At 44.8% G+C, this 16250-nt stretch overlaps 2 protein-coding genes across 5 annotated transcripts in view; both read right to left on the bottom strand.

The window, feature by feature from the left end:
• The window catches only part of Mrap2 (melanocortin 2 receptor accessory protein 2), a 138742-nt gene that overhangs the window by 67178 nt on the left and 55314 nt on the right, over positions 1-16250 (bottom strand). The gene's annotated exons all lie outside the window — the stretch shown is intronic.
• Positions 10520-12756, bottom strand: LOC138819050 (sperm motility kinase-like). Of its 3 annotated transcripts, none has more exons than XM_070010184.1 (3): positions 12671-12756; positions 11031-12372; positions 10520-10827 (listed from the first exon to the last, which is right to left on the bottom strand). In XM_070010184.1, exons 2-3 carry the CDS (start codon positions 12257-12259, stop codon positions 10824-10826), a joined length of 1233 nt encoding a protein of 410 aa, XP_069866285.1. In that variant the 5' UTR covers positions 12260-12372; positions 12671-12756; the 3' UTR covers positions 10520-10823. The 3 variants fall into 3 exon arrangements, with proteins under 3 accessions (XP_069866285.1, XP_069866284.1, XP_069866283.1); XM_070010183.1 differs by having other exon boundaries at positions 11031-11959; positions 12062-12706; XM_070010182.1 differs by having other exon boundaries at positions 11031-12706.

Genomic DNA, 16250 nt, shown 5'->3' with positions numbered 1-16250 from the left:
GGTCATAATGCTTTAGAAATGGATGTAGTGTAAAGACAAACAACCCTAGCTATGAACAGAAACAGGTACTCTGACAGCAATGCCCTTCTTCAGGACCTGCCCATCCTGACTCTGCCTGTGTGACAGGGCTCGCCCAGATCCCAGATGTGTTCTGAGGATAGAGCGCTGCCTGACAAGGTCTGACTTGCTGAGCTCTGTAGGAAGGGCAGGCAGCTGTCAGATTACATGTTTCCTTCCTTTCAAGAGTTGATGTTATACCTTCATTTGGGCTTTTACCCCAACAAATGTATTACTTTTCCTCATAAAAGGGTGTTTCATTTATTTTACTTTTTATTTCATAAATTTAAAAAAAAAAATTTTTTTTTGGGGGGGGTACAGTTGTGGGGCCTGTACTCTGGGCCTGGGCGCTGTCCCTCAGCTCTTCGGCTCAAGGCTAGCGCTCTACCACTTGAGCCACAGCACCACTTCCGGCTTTTTTCTTTTTGCTTATGTGGTGGTGAGGAATCAAACCCAGGGCCTCAGGCATGCAAGGCAAACGCTCTATCACTGACCCACCTTCCCAGCCCTATTTCTTAAAAATTTTAAAGTGATATATATCATAAAAGTACATATGTTAATGTGGTATGACAATATATTTCAGTGCGTGTATATATTGCTTGATATTTAAATGAGATTAAAGATATCCCTTCAGATACTTTTTATGATAAAAAGTTTAAAAGTTTTCATGTGGTTTGAAATATACAGTATATTATTGTTACCTATGGTTACCCTATTGTATTAATAGCACACTTCAACAAATTTGAGTTCTATCAAAGGAGTTACATTTTAATATACTTATTTAATACTTAAAACCTCAAAATGGGACAACTTAACTGTAAAAGAAGTAGTAGAGTTTAACTCAGGTTGTTGCACTTGTTAGGCAAGCACTGTAATACCTGAGCCATGCTCTTAGCCCTTTTCGCTTTTGGCAATGTATCAGACAGAACTTTGTGGTTTTTGCTCAGACAGCCTGAATGTGATACTCTACTCACATTACCTATTGAGCTAGGACTATCCATTTGTATGGGCTTGTTTACTTTTTGCCTTGGCTGGCATCAAACTGTAATCTTTCTGATCTCCACATGGCCAAGTAGCTGGGATTAGACATGAGCTATTTTTTTTTAGTTATGTAATGCATTGGGTTTCAAACTTTTGATCTCAAGATTCATTTATATCCTCAAAAATTATTGAGAACCCTCCCCATACAAAGATGTTGCTTGTGGGTTTATCTGTTAATGTTTATCTCACTAGAAATTAAAATTGAGAACATCTGAAAATATTTTTAACAAATATTTCTTAACAAACAACTCATTAAAAATTATAAAATCCTTCATGAAAAATATCTGCATTTTCCAAACCAAAAATAGATCCAGACAGGAATGGCTCATGAATACACTTGTAACTTTCTGTGGTGCCTGGGTTAATGGAGGATGATAAGGGCCTCAGATCTGCTTCTGTGTCATGTGCTGCAGCCTGTTGTGGTTGATAAACAGGCTAGAAATTAAAACTCACAGATGCATATAGTAGCTTAAAAATAGAGTTTTTTAAATAGTCTTTTCAGATAACAATGTTAGTATTATGCTAATACTTCAGCAGTTATATATCTCAGCAGTTAAGTTACAAAATGGAATCAAATCATATCAATGAGCTTTATGTATTCAGTAACAAGGCAATTCTTTCATTTCCTTTGAATGGATGTGTTACTAAGTCATGATTCTGTAACATCATGCATTGGTTATTTGGAAAATACCATTTAACCTGTGCAAATTTCCCAAATGTTGGTAAGTGTCCCTGTAACATATCACCTGTGATGTGGACTGTACCTTTACTATAGCATATGTGTAAAGATAGCAGATAGTTCTAAAATAGTTCTCACTCATACATACCCCGGAGTATCCTGGAGATATTTACAGTTCCTCCCACTGTTCTTTGGGAACTCCTGTTTTGCTATAAATTAGAGCTTCATTAGCTTCTTTTAGTAACACCCCCCTGCACCATTTCTGCCTGGACCTGGCCCTCATCTGAAATAGAGCTCTGTGTGAACCATGGATCACACTGGAACCATCTTCCTTCTATAGAGAGGGTAACAGATTCATCAGAGCTATGACCAGCTGGGGGTCCTAAAGCAATGAATCATAATTATCATAAGAATTCATTGAAAGGAATCATTGAAAGGAATTACCTTGCAAATTCAATGCAAACGATCAAAAATAGAATTGCATATACATAATTATTAAAAGAGTATACATTCAGTACATAAAAATTTAGTACATAAAAACTGTTTACACATTAAATTGGCACAGTAAAATCACCTTGTCAGAAACACGTGAATTATTTAGACTCATTTTTTCTGGAAACATGCAAAGGTTTTAGAAAATGGCTCACATCAGAGCTCAGAATCAGGGCAATGAAAGGCACTTTGAGTAGAATTTTCTTTTCTGATAGATTCCCTAATAAGAGACCAGCAATCAGATCTTCTCTGAGCTTCCCTAAGTATGTGTTTAGTGCTTACCATTAGCAAAATCACATTTCTCCTCATTGTAACATTTCCAAAAGTAAGACGCCAGTGAGCACTGTCTTTCCTTGTGGGCCTGGGAGCCAGTTTCTTTTATCTTTCCCTGCCATGCTTCCCTCTAGAGGAGGGTATTGGTCTACTTTTTTTTTTTTTTTTTTTTTTTTTGCCCTTTCATCCTTCAGAAACTCAATCCAGATTGGCTGAACCCAAAATAAAGACAACAATGCAAAAAAGAGCTTGGTGATTGTGCCAAGAAAGTTAAAAAAAAAAACAACACAACAAATTACCTAGTAGCTATAATATGCTGCTTAAGTTGAAAGACTGGTAATATAATAACCTCACAAGTGGGTGTTAAGATCTACCAAGAGATGCTTTTGTTGGCCCTAGTAAGATAATATAATGTACTCATTGGGAAGATCTAGAGAGAGAGAGAGAGAGATGTTCAACAACAGACAATAAACTGAGACCTACTACCAAAAAAAAGTAAGAAAGAAAGAAACTCAATCCAGAAGCCTTGCTTTTGCCTATCTGCCAGGTCTTTGCTATTTCTAATAAGAGAACTAATTAGGACAGAATAATGAGGTTAGAGTAGCAGGCTGGCTCTGCTCTTGTCCTGGCCTTTTTGTGCGCCTGTCTTTTAACCTCCAAGTTTCATGTGCTTTTCTGCAGAATTAAATGGTATAGTTTATGAGATGTTTTTTCATTCAGAAATCTGAGGGGTCTATGGGGCTGGGATGTTGGCTCAGTGGTAGAGTGCTTGCCTTGCATGCCTGAGGCCCTGGGTTCGATTCCTCAGCACCACATAAGCAAAAAGAAAAAAAGCCAGAAGTGGTGCTGTGGCTCAAGTGGTAGAGCGCTAGCCTTGAGCTGAAGAGCTTTCTTTTACAAACCCAGAATATTTTTAGAGTGAAAAAACTGTCATTTCTCTTCCTACCAACAAAATTATTCTAATGTTAGATGAAAATTCTCTACTGTTGAAAAATAAATTGTTTGTAAAGTCATTTAGTAAGATCCTCCTAATTTTTACTGCCTAATAATTCAAAGAATTAGCTCTGGGTTTTTATTCTATGTGTATCTATCATGTAAAATCATGAGATCAGTGATGTAAGAATAAAGTTTAAAATAATTTTAAAAATTAAATTTGGAGAGACTTTGAAAACTACTTACTCAGAATAACTGTTAAAGCAATTTTGTGTTAATACAGTTTAGGTAATATTTCTATGGAAAAAGTAATATAGGCTTTAAAGAGGAGCTTAGAAATTCAAATAACACAAAGTTGCTGGTGATGAATGTCAGTATCCCCCTAGTGTAGCCCCTTCCCAGGAGATATTACTGTAAGAAATTACCGTTACCTGCAAGTTAACATCTGCTTATTAAGTTAGTGTACCATGCACATTGCTAGAAACACTGCTTTTTCACCAAAAAGTGTATTTTGGCACTTTGTGCATACCTTCTAAAACATATATACACAGACAAAATCTGTTTGGTGCTTTTTAAAACCTACATATTTAGCTGGGTGCCAGTGGCTCACACCTGGAATCCTAGCTACTCAGGAGGTTGAGAGCTGAGGACCCTGGTTTAAAGCCAATCTGGGCAGAAAAGCCTATGAGATGTTTTTTTTTAAATCTCCAATGAACTACTTAGAAAAAGCTGGAAGTACCTCAAGTGACAAAATGCTACGGTTGAGCTCAGGGATAGCGCCCAGGTCCTGAGTTCAAGCTCCAGAACCAGCAAAAACAAAAACAAAAAACACAAAAAAAAACCCACCTACATATTGTGTAAGTACATCATAATATGATGAACCTTATCCTTTTTAATGTAGGTACTGGTTTAGGGTCATATAAAAGATGCACATCCTTAAACATGTATACAGGTGTATGTATATATGTGTATGTGTGTATGTATCTGTTTACATAGGTAAATCTTAAATGCAAGATATATTAAATATTACCCTAATCCCAGAGTATTAAGTACAGAAATGAAATACTAAGTATATCCTCACTGTACTTATAATACCCAAATTACATTTTAAAATATTACTTTGTGAAAGATAGAAATTGAGTTTTCATTTTCATTTTTTTTTGGCCGTGGGGCTTGAACTCTGGGCTTGGGCACTATCCCTCAGCTCTTCAGCTCAAGGCGAGCATTCTACCGCTTGAGTCACAATGCCACTTCCAGTTTTCTAGTGGTTAATTGGAGATAAGCGTCTCATAGACTTTCCTGCCTGGGCTGGCTTTGAACCATGATCCTCAGATCTCAGCCTCCTAAGTAGCTAGGATTACAGGAGTGAGTCACTGGCACCTGGCTGGAATTGAGTTTTCTTTTTTCGCAATAGCACTATAAAAATCCCCACTTTGAAACTTTATTTCATATAGAATGGGAGGGAGAAGAGATTGACAAAAAGCGAGATGAAAAGATGCCTTTACTAGAAAGAGAAGGAAAGCCAGAGCCAAAAGACAATATGGATAACTCTAGTAAAGGCAGTGTGGACTTAATCGCAAGAAGAAAAGCTAAACTGATGGAGCAACTATTTGGCACTAGTGCCAGAAGCACCATTTCCTCAAGGGGTAGTACCCAAACTTTCTACCTACCAGCAGAGGGGACTCTGACTCTCTGAATTTTTGCCCAGGGGAGAAAAACAGCAGAGTTAGAAAACAGGATGATGAAGATTTCTTCCTTCCTTGAAGGAAGAAATGTTAATCCAAAGAGACACCAATTGAAATGCAAATAATAAGCTGGCACTGAAAGAAGTTGATTATGTAGAAGATGAAATTGAAGATGACTAACTATATGTATTTCAGTTGTAAATATTAAAGTATCTTAATACAGTATTATAAACCTCCAGACTTTTAATATTGCACATTTCTTATTGAGGAATGATTTTTGTAGCTGTTACAGTGCAATTAAAAAGTAGATCACATTGACTCACATCACTAATTTGAGAGAATATTGGGAGTTCTTTTGAATGAAACCAAAAATAGAGATATCTCTAACTTTTGTTTTGACTATGATTTTACCTCTTAAAACAGCTCGTGGGAAGTTTGACTTCCCTGAAGGTCACATTCATTTTCTACTTTTACCCCTATTTATTATTGTTCAGATTTTCACTGAGCTAACTGTACTTTTCTCATTGACTGTCCAGTGGAATTGAATGGAGCAAATCTGTGGTGGGGAGTCTGAACCCTTACTTTATAGACTGGGATGCAGTCCCTGTCCTGGGAGGCAACGCTGAGCTGCTCAGGAATGATAGCGGTGACTCATTCCTCTGCGAATACCCACAGTTCACACTACACACTCTCAATCTCATCTCTGAAGCTGCTCACCTGCAGCACTGTGAGCACCTCAGGTTGGTCTCAGATGCTTTTTTGTGTAGATTGTCCCCTTGCTATGGCTTCCAGTGTAATTCCTCTCCTTACTCTACTACACTCTTTGTGTCTCAGTGGCTGAGTGTTAAGCCTTCATACCAAATGACAAGCCATTGAAGAAACTGCGTCTCAGTAGAGAAAGATTTTCAACCCAATATGTTTCCATGGTAGTAGCATACTTTGGAAATTTTACCATGTTCTTTTAAGACGTTTCCTCAACCAAAGAGACTTTCAGGACTAGGTTCAAGGAACCTAGATCAAAGCCAGCCTGGGGCAGGAAAGTCCATGTTTTCCTTAAGGGCTGGGATTATGGGTTGTTAGTGCACAAACATTAGAGATGAGACAATCAGAGGAAGTGAAGAAAAACTTCATTCTGCCAAGAAACATAGGCAATTGTAAACATGCAGATGCATATATGTACACACATGTGTGATCATACCCAGACACACTCAGACCTATACAAATGCACAGGAGCCAAACCTGCCTCTACCCATGTTTAGTTTGTATCTTATCCAAATTTGGGAGGGACCTCATCTTTTACATGAAGATGTAGGACCATGGCCACTGTGAGAGGACAAGGTAATGGGGGTGGAAGCATTCCCGTTAGAATTGGGGCCCTCCTCCACACTCCCCAGGGAGAGCTCCCTGCCCATTGAGGATGGACAAGCCTGTCATCCAGACAACAGGGCCTCACCAGACACTGAATCTGAGCGTGCTTGATGTTGAACCTGCAGCCTCCGTAACTGTGAGACATCAATGTCTGCCACTAATAAGCCACCCCTTGATTGAACATTGTTAGATCAAGCAGAAGGACATGGAAAATGTTCCTAGTAAGAGCTCAGAGTCATGATGATTGAGAAGGCTCAAATGAAAGACCCTGTCTGACATAACCCCTTTGTGATTTTCATACAACTGTCATAATAAGTAACATGCTACTAAACCTCATAAAGGATCAGAACCCATGAACATCTGTGGAGATGGTTTTATTTTTTACATTGGTTTTAGATGATCTCTACTGTGTTTCCCAGGCTTGCCACAAACTCCAGACTCCAGGCGATTCTCCTGTCTCTGACTCCTGAGTAACAAAGACACTGGGTATAGGCAGCCATGACTGGCCTGAGCCATGTTAATTTTTGCACTTCCATTTCAATAGGGATTTAAAAATAGGGAGGAAAATGCAGAATATAGGAGATTTCAGTACAGTGGCATTATTGTGTGTGACAACACAGGGTGCAAACATGACTATACATTTGTCCAGACCTCTAGCAGGAACACAACACCCATCTCTACACAAACACAAAAGAAACAATATACAAAACCACAAAAAAAAGACAACACCAATGGAGTATGAAAAAATTGAAGTAGAGAAGGATAATTCGAAGTTCAAATAGAAGCTTGCATCCTAATTCTCAGTTCCCATTGAACAAGCTCTACAACATCTGTGAGCCAAAATAAACCTTTTTTTTTTTTTTTTCCTCAAAGATGATCATCTTGTGTATTTGTTGCAGTACTGGAAAACGGACTGAAATTCATGTTAGACTCTGGTGGATAGGAAGAGCGTTCCACAGTGAGTGCAAACCTCTTACCTAATGTAAGGTTTTCCACCAGGACATAGACTGGTTGACAACCTTATACAACAATATAAAGGTCTCTAGACTTCTGTGCATGTCCACCTGGTAGCTCTTAACAATCAAGTCTAAAATCCATGCCCAAATAAGCTCAATATGGAGCAGTGGCTTTGTGCAGCTGAATTTCAGCTTTTTTTTTTCTAGTCACAAGATTCAGCTTCTCCAAGTGTTTGGTCCTTTTGTTTACATCGGTCTTTTATTTTTGTTTTGTAAGGTACTGGCAGTAAGGCTTGAAGTGAGGACTACTTACACTTGCTTCATTGACTTGCTCAGGCTGGTGGTTAAGATTGAGTTACCCCTTCACTAGTAGATTTTTTTCATGTGACTTGGAAATAGAAGTGTCACAAATTGGTCTATCCAGCCTCATTTTTCAAATCTCAGGCTCCTGAGTCACTGGGTTGAGCCACCTGTTCTCTGCTGCTTTGAGGGCACTTGGTCAGTCTTCATGCTCAGCAGGTACAAAGAATTGTAGTGCTTCAAGACTTTTGAGGACACCAACCCAACAGTCCCTCTCTACCGCATCAACCACTTCTGTGCCTTGCAGGTTCCCATCCTTCATGGGTGGCCTGTGTAGCTGGATAGGGAATGGCGATGTTCTCAAGTCAAGATTCTCTGTCCTCTGGCTCGCCTTGCCTCAGCTCTCAAAGGTTTTTAAACTTGTCGGTTCAGCACTCAGCCTCTTGCCCTGGAACCTATCCCAGCGTTTCCCACACAAACTGCTCTGAATTGCTGAGATGCCCCCTAAGCTATGTAGCTACCATGACCTCCTCACTCTTAGACCTGGCCTAACCTGGGATGGGTTCAAAATACTTGTGAGAGGCTCCTAGGTGGCTGCACAGCCAGGCATGGGGCACTGTCCTACATTTGCTCTTCCCCTCATGGAGCAACTGTGGCAGATGTGGATGGAGGTGGCCAGGGCTAACTGTATCCTCTATATCTTAGACAGAGCTAGGATGCAGCAGAGGTGTGGGGGGCTGGGAGAGCTGGTGAAGTCACAGAGGCTCTGCCTGCAGAAATGGGCTCATGTAATATTGCAGGAGTGGGTGGACCCATTGCTCCTGGGAGTAGGTTCCTAATAAAAGGATGAGGTCAGCTCTTGCTCACTGTACTGTGTGTGTGTGTGTGTGAGAAAGAGAGAGAGACAGAGACAGAGACAGAGAGAGTGACCAGAGCCTGTGAACATATTTGTCTGCAGCTAGAGAGTGGGCATGTGTAAGTGTAATTGGGTCATCTAGGAAATGGGTTTTGGGGTTCATTTCCCCATCAAAGCTCTCATTATCTGCAAAAGCCAAGGCTCAAGTGAGCCCAGGCAGTGCAGGGCACATTTGTGGCAGACTGTGACATTACCAAGGAGTTCTGGTGTTTGGTCAAGCAAATGCTAGCAGTTTGGAGGCTTGTACAGTGATTTCAGAGGAAGACCTGAGAAGCCCAGCCGTGTGAGACAGGGGTGAAGTTCCTGCAGGCAGCCCATGAGAGAGTGCTGTGTGCACCTGGGGAGTGAGGCTAAGTTGCAGCCGACACCCCAGACACCCCAGGAAAGTGCAGATGCCAGGACTGTGGACTACACACAGGACGGTGACAGAGGCAAAGCACAGGCAGCTAAAGAGTCTCCAGGTGGGCTGCACATGTCAAGGTCCTGGGGATGAGGCTGTGATAGCCTTTGGAGTTCACAAAAATACTATGGTACCCTGGGTGCTGGACTTGGTGCTCTAGGAATGAGCACCAAGTGCTCATTGATGTGGCATACAGTGAGTTGCTTTGGTTGGATCTCTCCTTAATCATTTGCTTTTGTGGAATGGGAATTCTTGCCCTGTGTCCTCTCTGTCTGAGATGTGGTAACTTTCTGACTCATTTCACAGGAGCTCACATCTAGGAAGGCCCTGAACCTCAGAGGAGACAATGGCCTTGGACTTGTGAGCAGTCCTGTGGTAGTTTAGCCTATGGGAAGTTTGGAGGTGAACAGAATCCATTTTGCCTGGGGAGCTGGACAGGAACCTGTGGGCAGGGCTGGATATTATGGATTGGGTCCTGATTGTCCTCCAGATCTTGAAGGCATGGTTCCCTAGGCCCGTGGGAGGAGGAAGATGGCCCTGAGCTTCAAAGTGGAGCTTCAGAGCTGTGGGGGAGGGGCCAGCTCTCTTTTGCTTCTGCCTGCTATGAGATGAGCAGCTTTCTCAAGCATGATGGTCTAGGCATAATGTACAGGTGGGCAAGTGTGTGGTGTTACGCACAGGGTGGCTGTGTGGCGGCAGGACCTCTCCAACCATGCTAGTGTGTACACTGTTCTCTCAGCACACATCCTCCTCTGACCTCCGCAGCCTATGGCTCCCTGCTCAGCATCCCTTGGATTCTCAGACTGGCTGAGTAGCTGATAAGTGGGTCAGAATGACTGCCATGTGCCACTACATAAAAAAGACACAAGGTCACCAGTAAACTCATTGTTGTGAAGAAGTCAGAAGCTTATAGAAGAAGTCAGAAGCTTATAGAAGTGACCCATCAGCCACCCTGGGACCCACACCCAGGACTCTTCCCTGACTACAACATGACCTGGCCCTTAGGACTTAACCAGAAATCTGCCATAGCCTGGTTAAGTGCACAGAACTCAGAACTCAAGATGTTTTCTTCAAATGATGAGCTGGTGACACTGGGGGTCAGGCACTGGCCTGGAAGCAGCTCAGAGCCTCGTCCCTTCAGAAGCACTTTAAGCCAGTACTGGGGCTTGATTTCCAAGCCTTGTGCCTTTCTTTGGCTTTTCTTCCACAGCTCCAGTTGTCAGGAGCACTTTTAATCATTCACTGAAATAGAGGAGGCCCAGAAGTGACCCACAGCTGACAGACGCGTTCCTGTCACTCTCCCCTTAGTCTGTGGGCTACATCCCACATCCCAGCACACATTGCAATCTACTTCTCAATAAAGCTCGCAGAAGAACGCCACAAGACAGAATTCATGGGATCCTCTCAGGAACTGACGTTTTGTGAGAACAAATTTATTAGCAACCATTTCTAGGAAAAGTCTGTGGGGACCACCTGTGGGTGAGGCAGGTGTCTGCTCACTTCCAGGCAGGCTTGCACACCTCTGTGGAGGATGCTAGGGAGGCAGGGCAGTCAGTGGACTTCTTGTGGTCTGTGGCCAGCTGCCCAACTCCTCATGAGCTGGACAGAGTCACAGGGCTGGGCATGGTCTGACACAGCAGCAAACACAGCTTCCCTGTGATCTGATGTCAGCCCACACTCGCTCCACCTGTCACAACCATGAGCTCAGGATTCCTCCTCTCCTTTATCTGCAGAAGACAGAGTATCAGTGACTGAACTACTTTTGTTGATTCCTTCTCTCTGAACATCTGTTTCCATTAACAATCCCCCCCCCCCCACATCCAGCCCTTGGTACCCATAGAAAATTGGATTGCACATTGGATTACACACTGGCAAGGGTATTAAGTATAGCAGAGCCAAAACACAGCAGCCCAGCTCCGTGTTCACCCACCTGCTCTCCAGCCTCTCCGCGCTGTCCTCGCTCTTCTCACTCTCCTCTCTCTTCTCGCTCTCCTCTCTCTTCTCGCTCTCCTCGCTCTTCTCGCTCTCCACAGGGACAACTTTGTTCCGGCACTCTGTCTTTCCCAAAGGCAAGCAGCAACAGAGCCCTTGGAACCACCTCAGGCACCTCCTCAGTCTCTTCCACACCCTTCTGCTCTTCACCCTGACATAACTCTGTCCGGCGGGGGGCGAGTCCTGGGACTCTGCTGGACCTTCGTGGGGCCCGCTGTCCCCTGTCTCCCCCAGGGCGTCGGAGGGTGGGGATGGGCTGGGAGGGGAGGAGGCTGGGGACCTGTGGAGGCCTTCGGTGCTGCCCTTCTGGTCTTCCTTGAGGGCGAAGGAGCGCAGGGCAAACACACTGGGTCTGGAGGTGGTGATTTTGGACAAAGACCTGATGGGGGACTGGCACGGCACCATGGTAGAATCCAGGGTCTTCAGGTGGTCGCTCTGGTCCCCGGACTCTGACTTCTTTTGCTCCAGCATCAGGTAGACGCCCATGAGCGCATTGTAGCTCTTGGCACTCAAGGCCTCTTTCACCTGCTGTGGGTCGTAGCCCATACCAGCCATGGCTTCCAAAATGGAGAGGTCCGGGCGCGGGGGGTGGCTCTCCGGAGCTGGGGGCTCCTGCACCCCCTGCTGGAGCCAGGGGTGCTCCAACACGCGCTGCAGCGAGGGCCTGCGCTGGGGGTCCAGGGCCACCATGCTGGTGACCAAATCCCGGAAGTCAGCGGAAACATGGGCGGGGAAGCCGAACTCACCCTTCAGCACCACCTTCTCCATCTGGACCGCCGTGTCTCCCCGAAACGGAAATCGCCCCACCACGGAGGTGTACAGCAACACGCCCAGGCTCCAGACGTCAGCCTTGGTGCCATCGTAGGCCTTGAGGAACAGGAGTTCCGGGGCGCAGAACGGTAAGGTGCCCCCGGCTGCCAGGACTTTCTGGCCGGCCCTGACCCTGGTGCCCAACCCAAAATCGCACACCTTGGCGTTGCCGTTCGCGTCCAGGAGGATGTTCTGCAATTTCAGGTCGCCATGGATGATGCCCTGCCCGTGGCAGTACTGCACGGCCCGCACCACCTGGCGGAAGACATACCTGGCCTCCTCCTCCCACAGACACCCGACGGTCTGGATCAAGTCCAGAAGGTCGCCGCCTTCCGCGTTCTCCATGACGAGGTACATGGTGTGCGGGGTATCTATGATTTCATACAACTTGACCACGTTGGGGTGGTCCACCGAGCTCAGGAGGTCCACCTCGGTGCTGATGAGCTCCTTGTTCACGGTCTTGGGGATAGCTTTGATGGCCACGAAGGTGTGGGTGAGAAGGTGCTGAGCCAGCTTCACCTCGGCGAAGCCGCCCTCCCCGATGTCCCTCAGGACCCGGTACTGAGCCCTGAGCAGCTCCTGCCCGGGAGCCTGGGAGCCCAGCCCCGCCGGCTCCTCCTCACTGGCGGGAAGCAGCATTGCGCAGCCGGGCTAACGATGCAGCCCAAGAGGGCAAGGGGGGAAAGGGAAAGACAAACCCAAGTGGAAACACTAGGTAAGCAAATACAACAAACAGCAAAATGGAAAGGGAAGAAGCAGCTAACCTACCAAAGGCAATACTGGGGAAGCAAACCACAAACACCACACAGCCTGCGCAGAGCAGCTAGCTGCGAGTCCAGCAGGTCACCGCTAACAGCTTCCTGCTAGGTGGACTCAAATGCTGTCCAGGCCGCTTCCTTATGTGCGCTGGGCCCTCACTCCATCACAGTGGCCCCTGTGAGGTCAGAACAGGGAGAGGCCCAGGCATGGCTGGTGGACCCCACAGGCTCCTTTCACTTAAACACCCATTCGGAATGGAAAAGACGACACAAGTTTTGTTTAGCAGATAGTTTACTGAGATTCATCGTTAGTTATCTAGAACTTAAAATCCGATCCTGGCACCAGAGGCTCAGGTCTCTTGATCCTTGTTCCTTGGGAAGTTGACATTGGGAGGATGGCAATTCAATGTCAGCCCAGGCAGTGGGTGTGAGACTCCCTATCAACTGAAGGAGTTTGATGTGCGGTGCACACGTGTAATCCCCTGATGATGGAGGCCAAATATAGGGACATCAGTCCCAGGTGCATGGCTGGAACAAAATCAAGTCCATTTTTGAAATTTAACTAGCATATGAGAGGCTGGAGGTGTGTCTCAGTGGTAGTGCACTTTCCTAGTAAGAACATGGCACTAGTCCCATTCAAATTACTAGAGTGCTTCAATCACTTTTTGTCTATTTTTTTAAATCTGTACAATCTTTTGCTTTTGTGTGCAGGTACTTGAGCATGAACTCAGGGCCTACACACTACTCCTGAGCTTTTTTCTTTTCTCTCTCTTTCCTTCTTTCTTTCTTTCTTTCTTACTTTCTTTTTCTTTCCTTTTTTTGGTTGATCGTGGGGCTTGAACTCTGGGCCTGGACACTGTCCCTCAGTTCTTCAGCTCAAGGCTAGTGCTCTACCACTTGAGCCACAACACCATTTCTGCCTTTTTCTGCTTAGATGGTGCCGAGGAATCGAACCCAGGACTTCAGGCATGCAAGGCAAGCACTCTACCATTCCCAGCCCCCTGAGCTGTTTTCTTAAGGTCAGTACTTTACCTCGTGAGCCACAACCTCATTCCCAGGTTTTGGGTGCCTAAGATAAGACTCTCACAGCCTGTCCTGTCAAACTGTGATCCTCAGATCTCAACCTCCTGAGTAGCTAGGATTACAGGATAAGCCATAGGCACCTACTGATATCACCTGGTCTTTAAAAATACAAGAGAGCAGGTGCCAGTGGCTCATGCTTGTAGTCTTAGTTACTCAGGAGACTGAGATCTAAGGACTGTGGTTCAAAGCCAGCCCAGACAGTAAAAGGCCATGGGCCTCATCTGTAATTAACCTCTAATTAACCACAAAAAGGTAGAAGTAGAACTATGGCTCAAGTGTTAGGAGGCTACCCTTGAGCAAAATAAGCTCAGAGAGTACTGAGACCTTGAGTTCAAGCCTTAGACCCTGTGTGCCTGGTGCTTGTCTGCGCATGTGTGTGTGCATGCATGCACACATCACATGATGTCGACTTGCAGCAGCCTGGGGAATTGAATCTTGTTTCCCTTCTTCAGGTACGCTCATGTATAATGCTCTGATAAGAACGTATATCAAGGTACATCATTAGCATAAATCTATGTAATGACTGAATGATGCTCTTTATGATCTCTCAAAAAGATGGTCATTGGGTGTCTCATCAAAAACCAGGAAGGCCAGAAATAAGAAATTGAACATTTTCAGCATTGGATAAAAATGAATAAAAAGCTAACCAATCACAAATTCTGTCAATCACCAGTAGAGTAACCACTAAGTTTGAATCTGTCATTGAAAACTGAGGGTGTAAGCCGGGCATACATATTCGTTAGGTGGCCCTTGTGCCACCTCCTGTTTTCTTCACACTTTTCGGTCTTTCCCTTTGCCCCTCTCTGCCTGGGCGAGGCTTCCTCGCTCATGGACAGGATGTGGCATTGGAGAAGTGGAGTCCTCACTATTTAGCTCAAGGTAAGTGTCCGACTGAATTGGGGTTAAAGGCTTGGTGACAGGCCTGGCGCTCTTGCCTGGTGGGTTAAATCCTTGAAGAGTCACTCTGGTGGCTGGGAATCCAGATGTTCCCAAAGTCTCCACAAGGCAAGAGCCCACAGCCGACCATTGTGAGGCAGGCAGACACTAAGGAAAAGAGAGCGGAAGACCAAGGGGATCTCCTGAGAGGACCTGGTCTAGCATGAGTGCCCAGTCCCTCGGTGTCTTGCCTTGTTGCTAGGCTCTGTTTGGCCATTCCTTCTCCTTGCCCAGGCCTTGAGATGATGCCACAGGATGTCCTAACTCACTCCTAACCAAGCAGGACTTGGACACTTCTCTCAACATGCAGTCTGACATCTAGCATCTTTGGTGACCAGGATAAATGTGTTCATCTCCCCTTGGGATTCTCAAGATAATCCCAGGCAAGTCCTTGGTTATCTTGGATTTTAATTCAGTTCATTCCATTTGTCATAAACAGCTCTGTCAGCTGGGCACCAGTGGCTCCTGCCTATAATCCTAGCTACTCAGGAGGTTGAAATCTGAGGATCATGGTTCCAAGCCAGCCCAAACAGGAAAGTCCATGAGACTCTTATCTCCAGTTCACCACCAGAAAACCAGAAGTGGCACTGTAGTCAAGTGGTAGACTGCTAGCCTTGAGCAAATGAGTTCAGGAACAGCACCCGGGCTGTCCGACACAGCTAATGGGCCCCTCTATTGTATTTTGTTCACCTATTTTCCTCTAATTCTGTACCCTCCTCCTAGCTTCCCTCAGATGTACACATGTATGCACCATATATGGGGGTCAAGAACATAAGAGTTATCTAGAAACTATATGACAAATTAAGAAGAGGTCCTTTGTTTCCTGAGTCTTCTTGAGTCCTGTTTACTTTGTCATATCTCATTGAATTTAACATCCACATAGCAGGGAGAACATGCACTGTTGGCCTCTCTGGTCTTGGCTTATTTCACTCAACCTGATTTGTTCTAGTTCCACCCATTTCCCTGCAAATGCCATTATTGTGTCATTTCTAATGGTTGTGTAACATTCCATTGTATATAGGTACCACAATTTTTGGATCCATTCATCTGTGGTGGGGCATATGGGTTGTTTCCATATTTTGGATATTGTCAACAGTGCAGCTGTGAACACGGTGGTGCTTATGTCCTTGTCATATCCTGGTTCCTGTTGCTCAGGGTAGATGCCTAGTAATGATATGGCCAAGTCACAGGGAAGATCCATGTTTAGTTTTCTGAGGAACCTCCAGCCTGCTTTCCAGAGAGGTTGTATTAGTTTACATTCCCACCAGCAGTGCAGTACAGCTCCTCTTTCTCTGCATTCCTGCCAGCATTTGTCACATGAATTTAGGATATAGGCCATTCTGACTGGGTAAGTTGGTATTTGAGTGTTGTTTTAATTTGCATTTCCTTTATGTCCAGGGATGATGAACATTTCTTCATATGTTTCTTTGCCATTTTTACCTCTTCTTCTGGGAAGCCTCTCTTTAGCTCCCTTGCCCACTTAGTGATTGGTTTTTTAGATTTGAGAGGGATTAGTTTCTGGACCTCTTTGTATATAATAGGCATTAGGCCTTTGTCTGGTATATCTTTTC

The sequence above is a fragment of the Dipodomys merriami genome, unplaced genomic scaffold (genome assembly GCF_024711535.1).
Source record: "Dipodomys merriami isolate MVZ:Mamm:240054 unplaced genomic scaffold, mDipMer1.0.p SCAF_8, whole genome shotgun sequence".
NCBI lineage: Eukaryota > Metazoa > Chordata > Mammalia > Rodentia > Heteromyidae > Dipodomys > Dipodomys merriami.
Note: the sequence above shows the minus strand (reverse complement) of the source record. Positions and strands in the feature narration are given on the sequence as shown.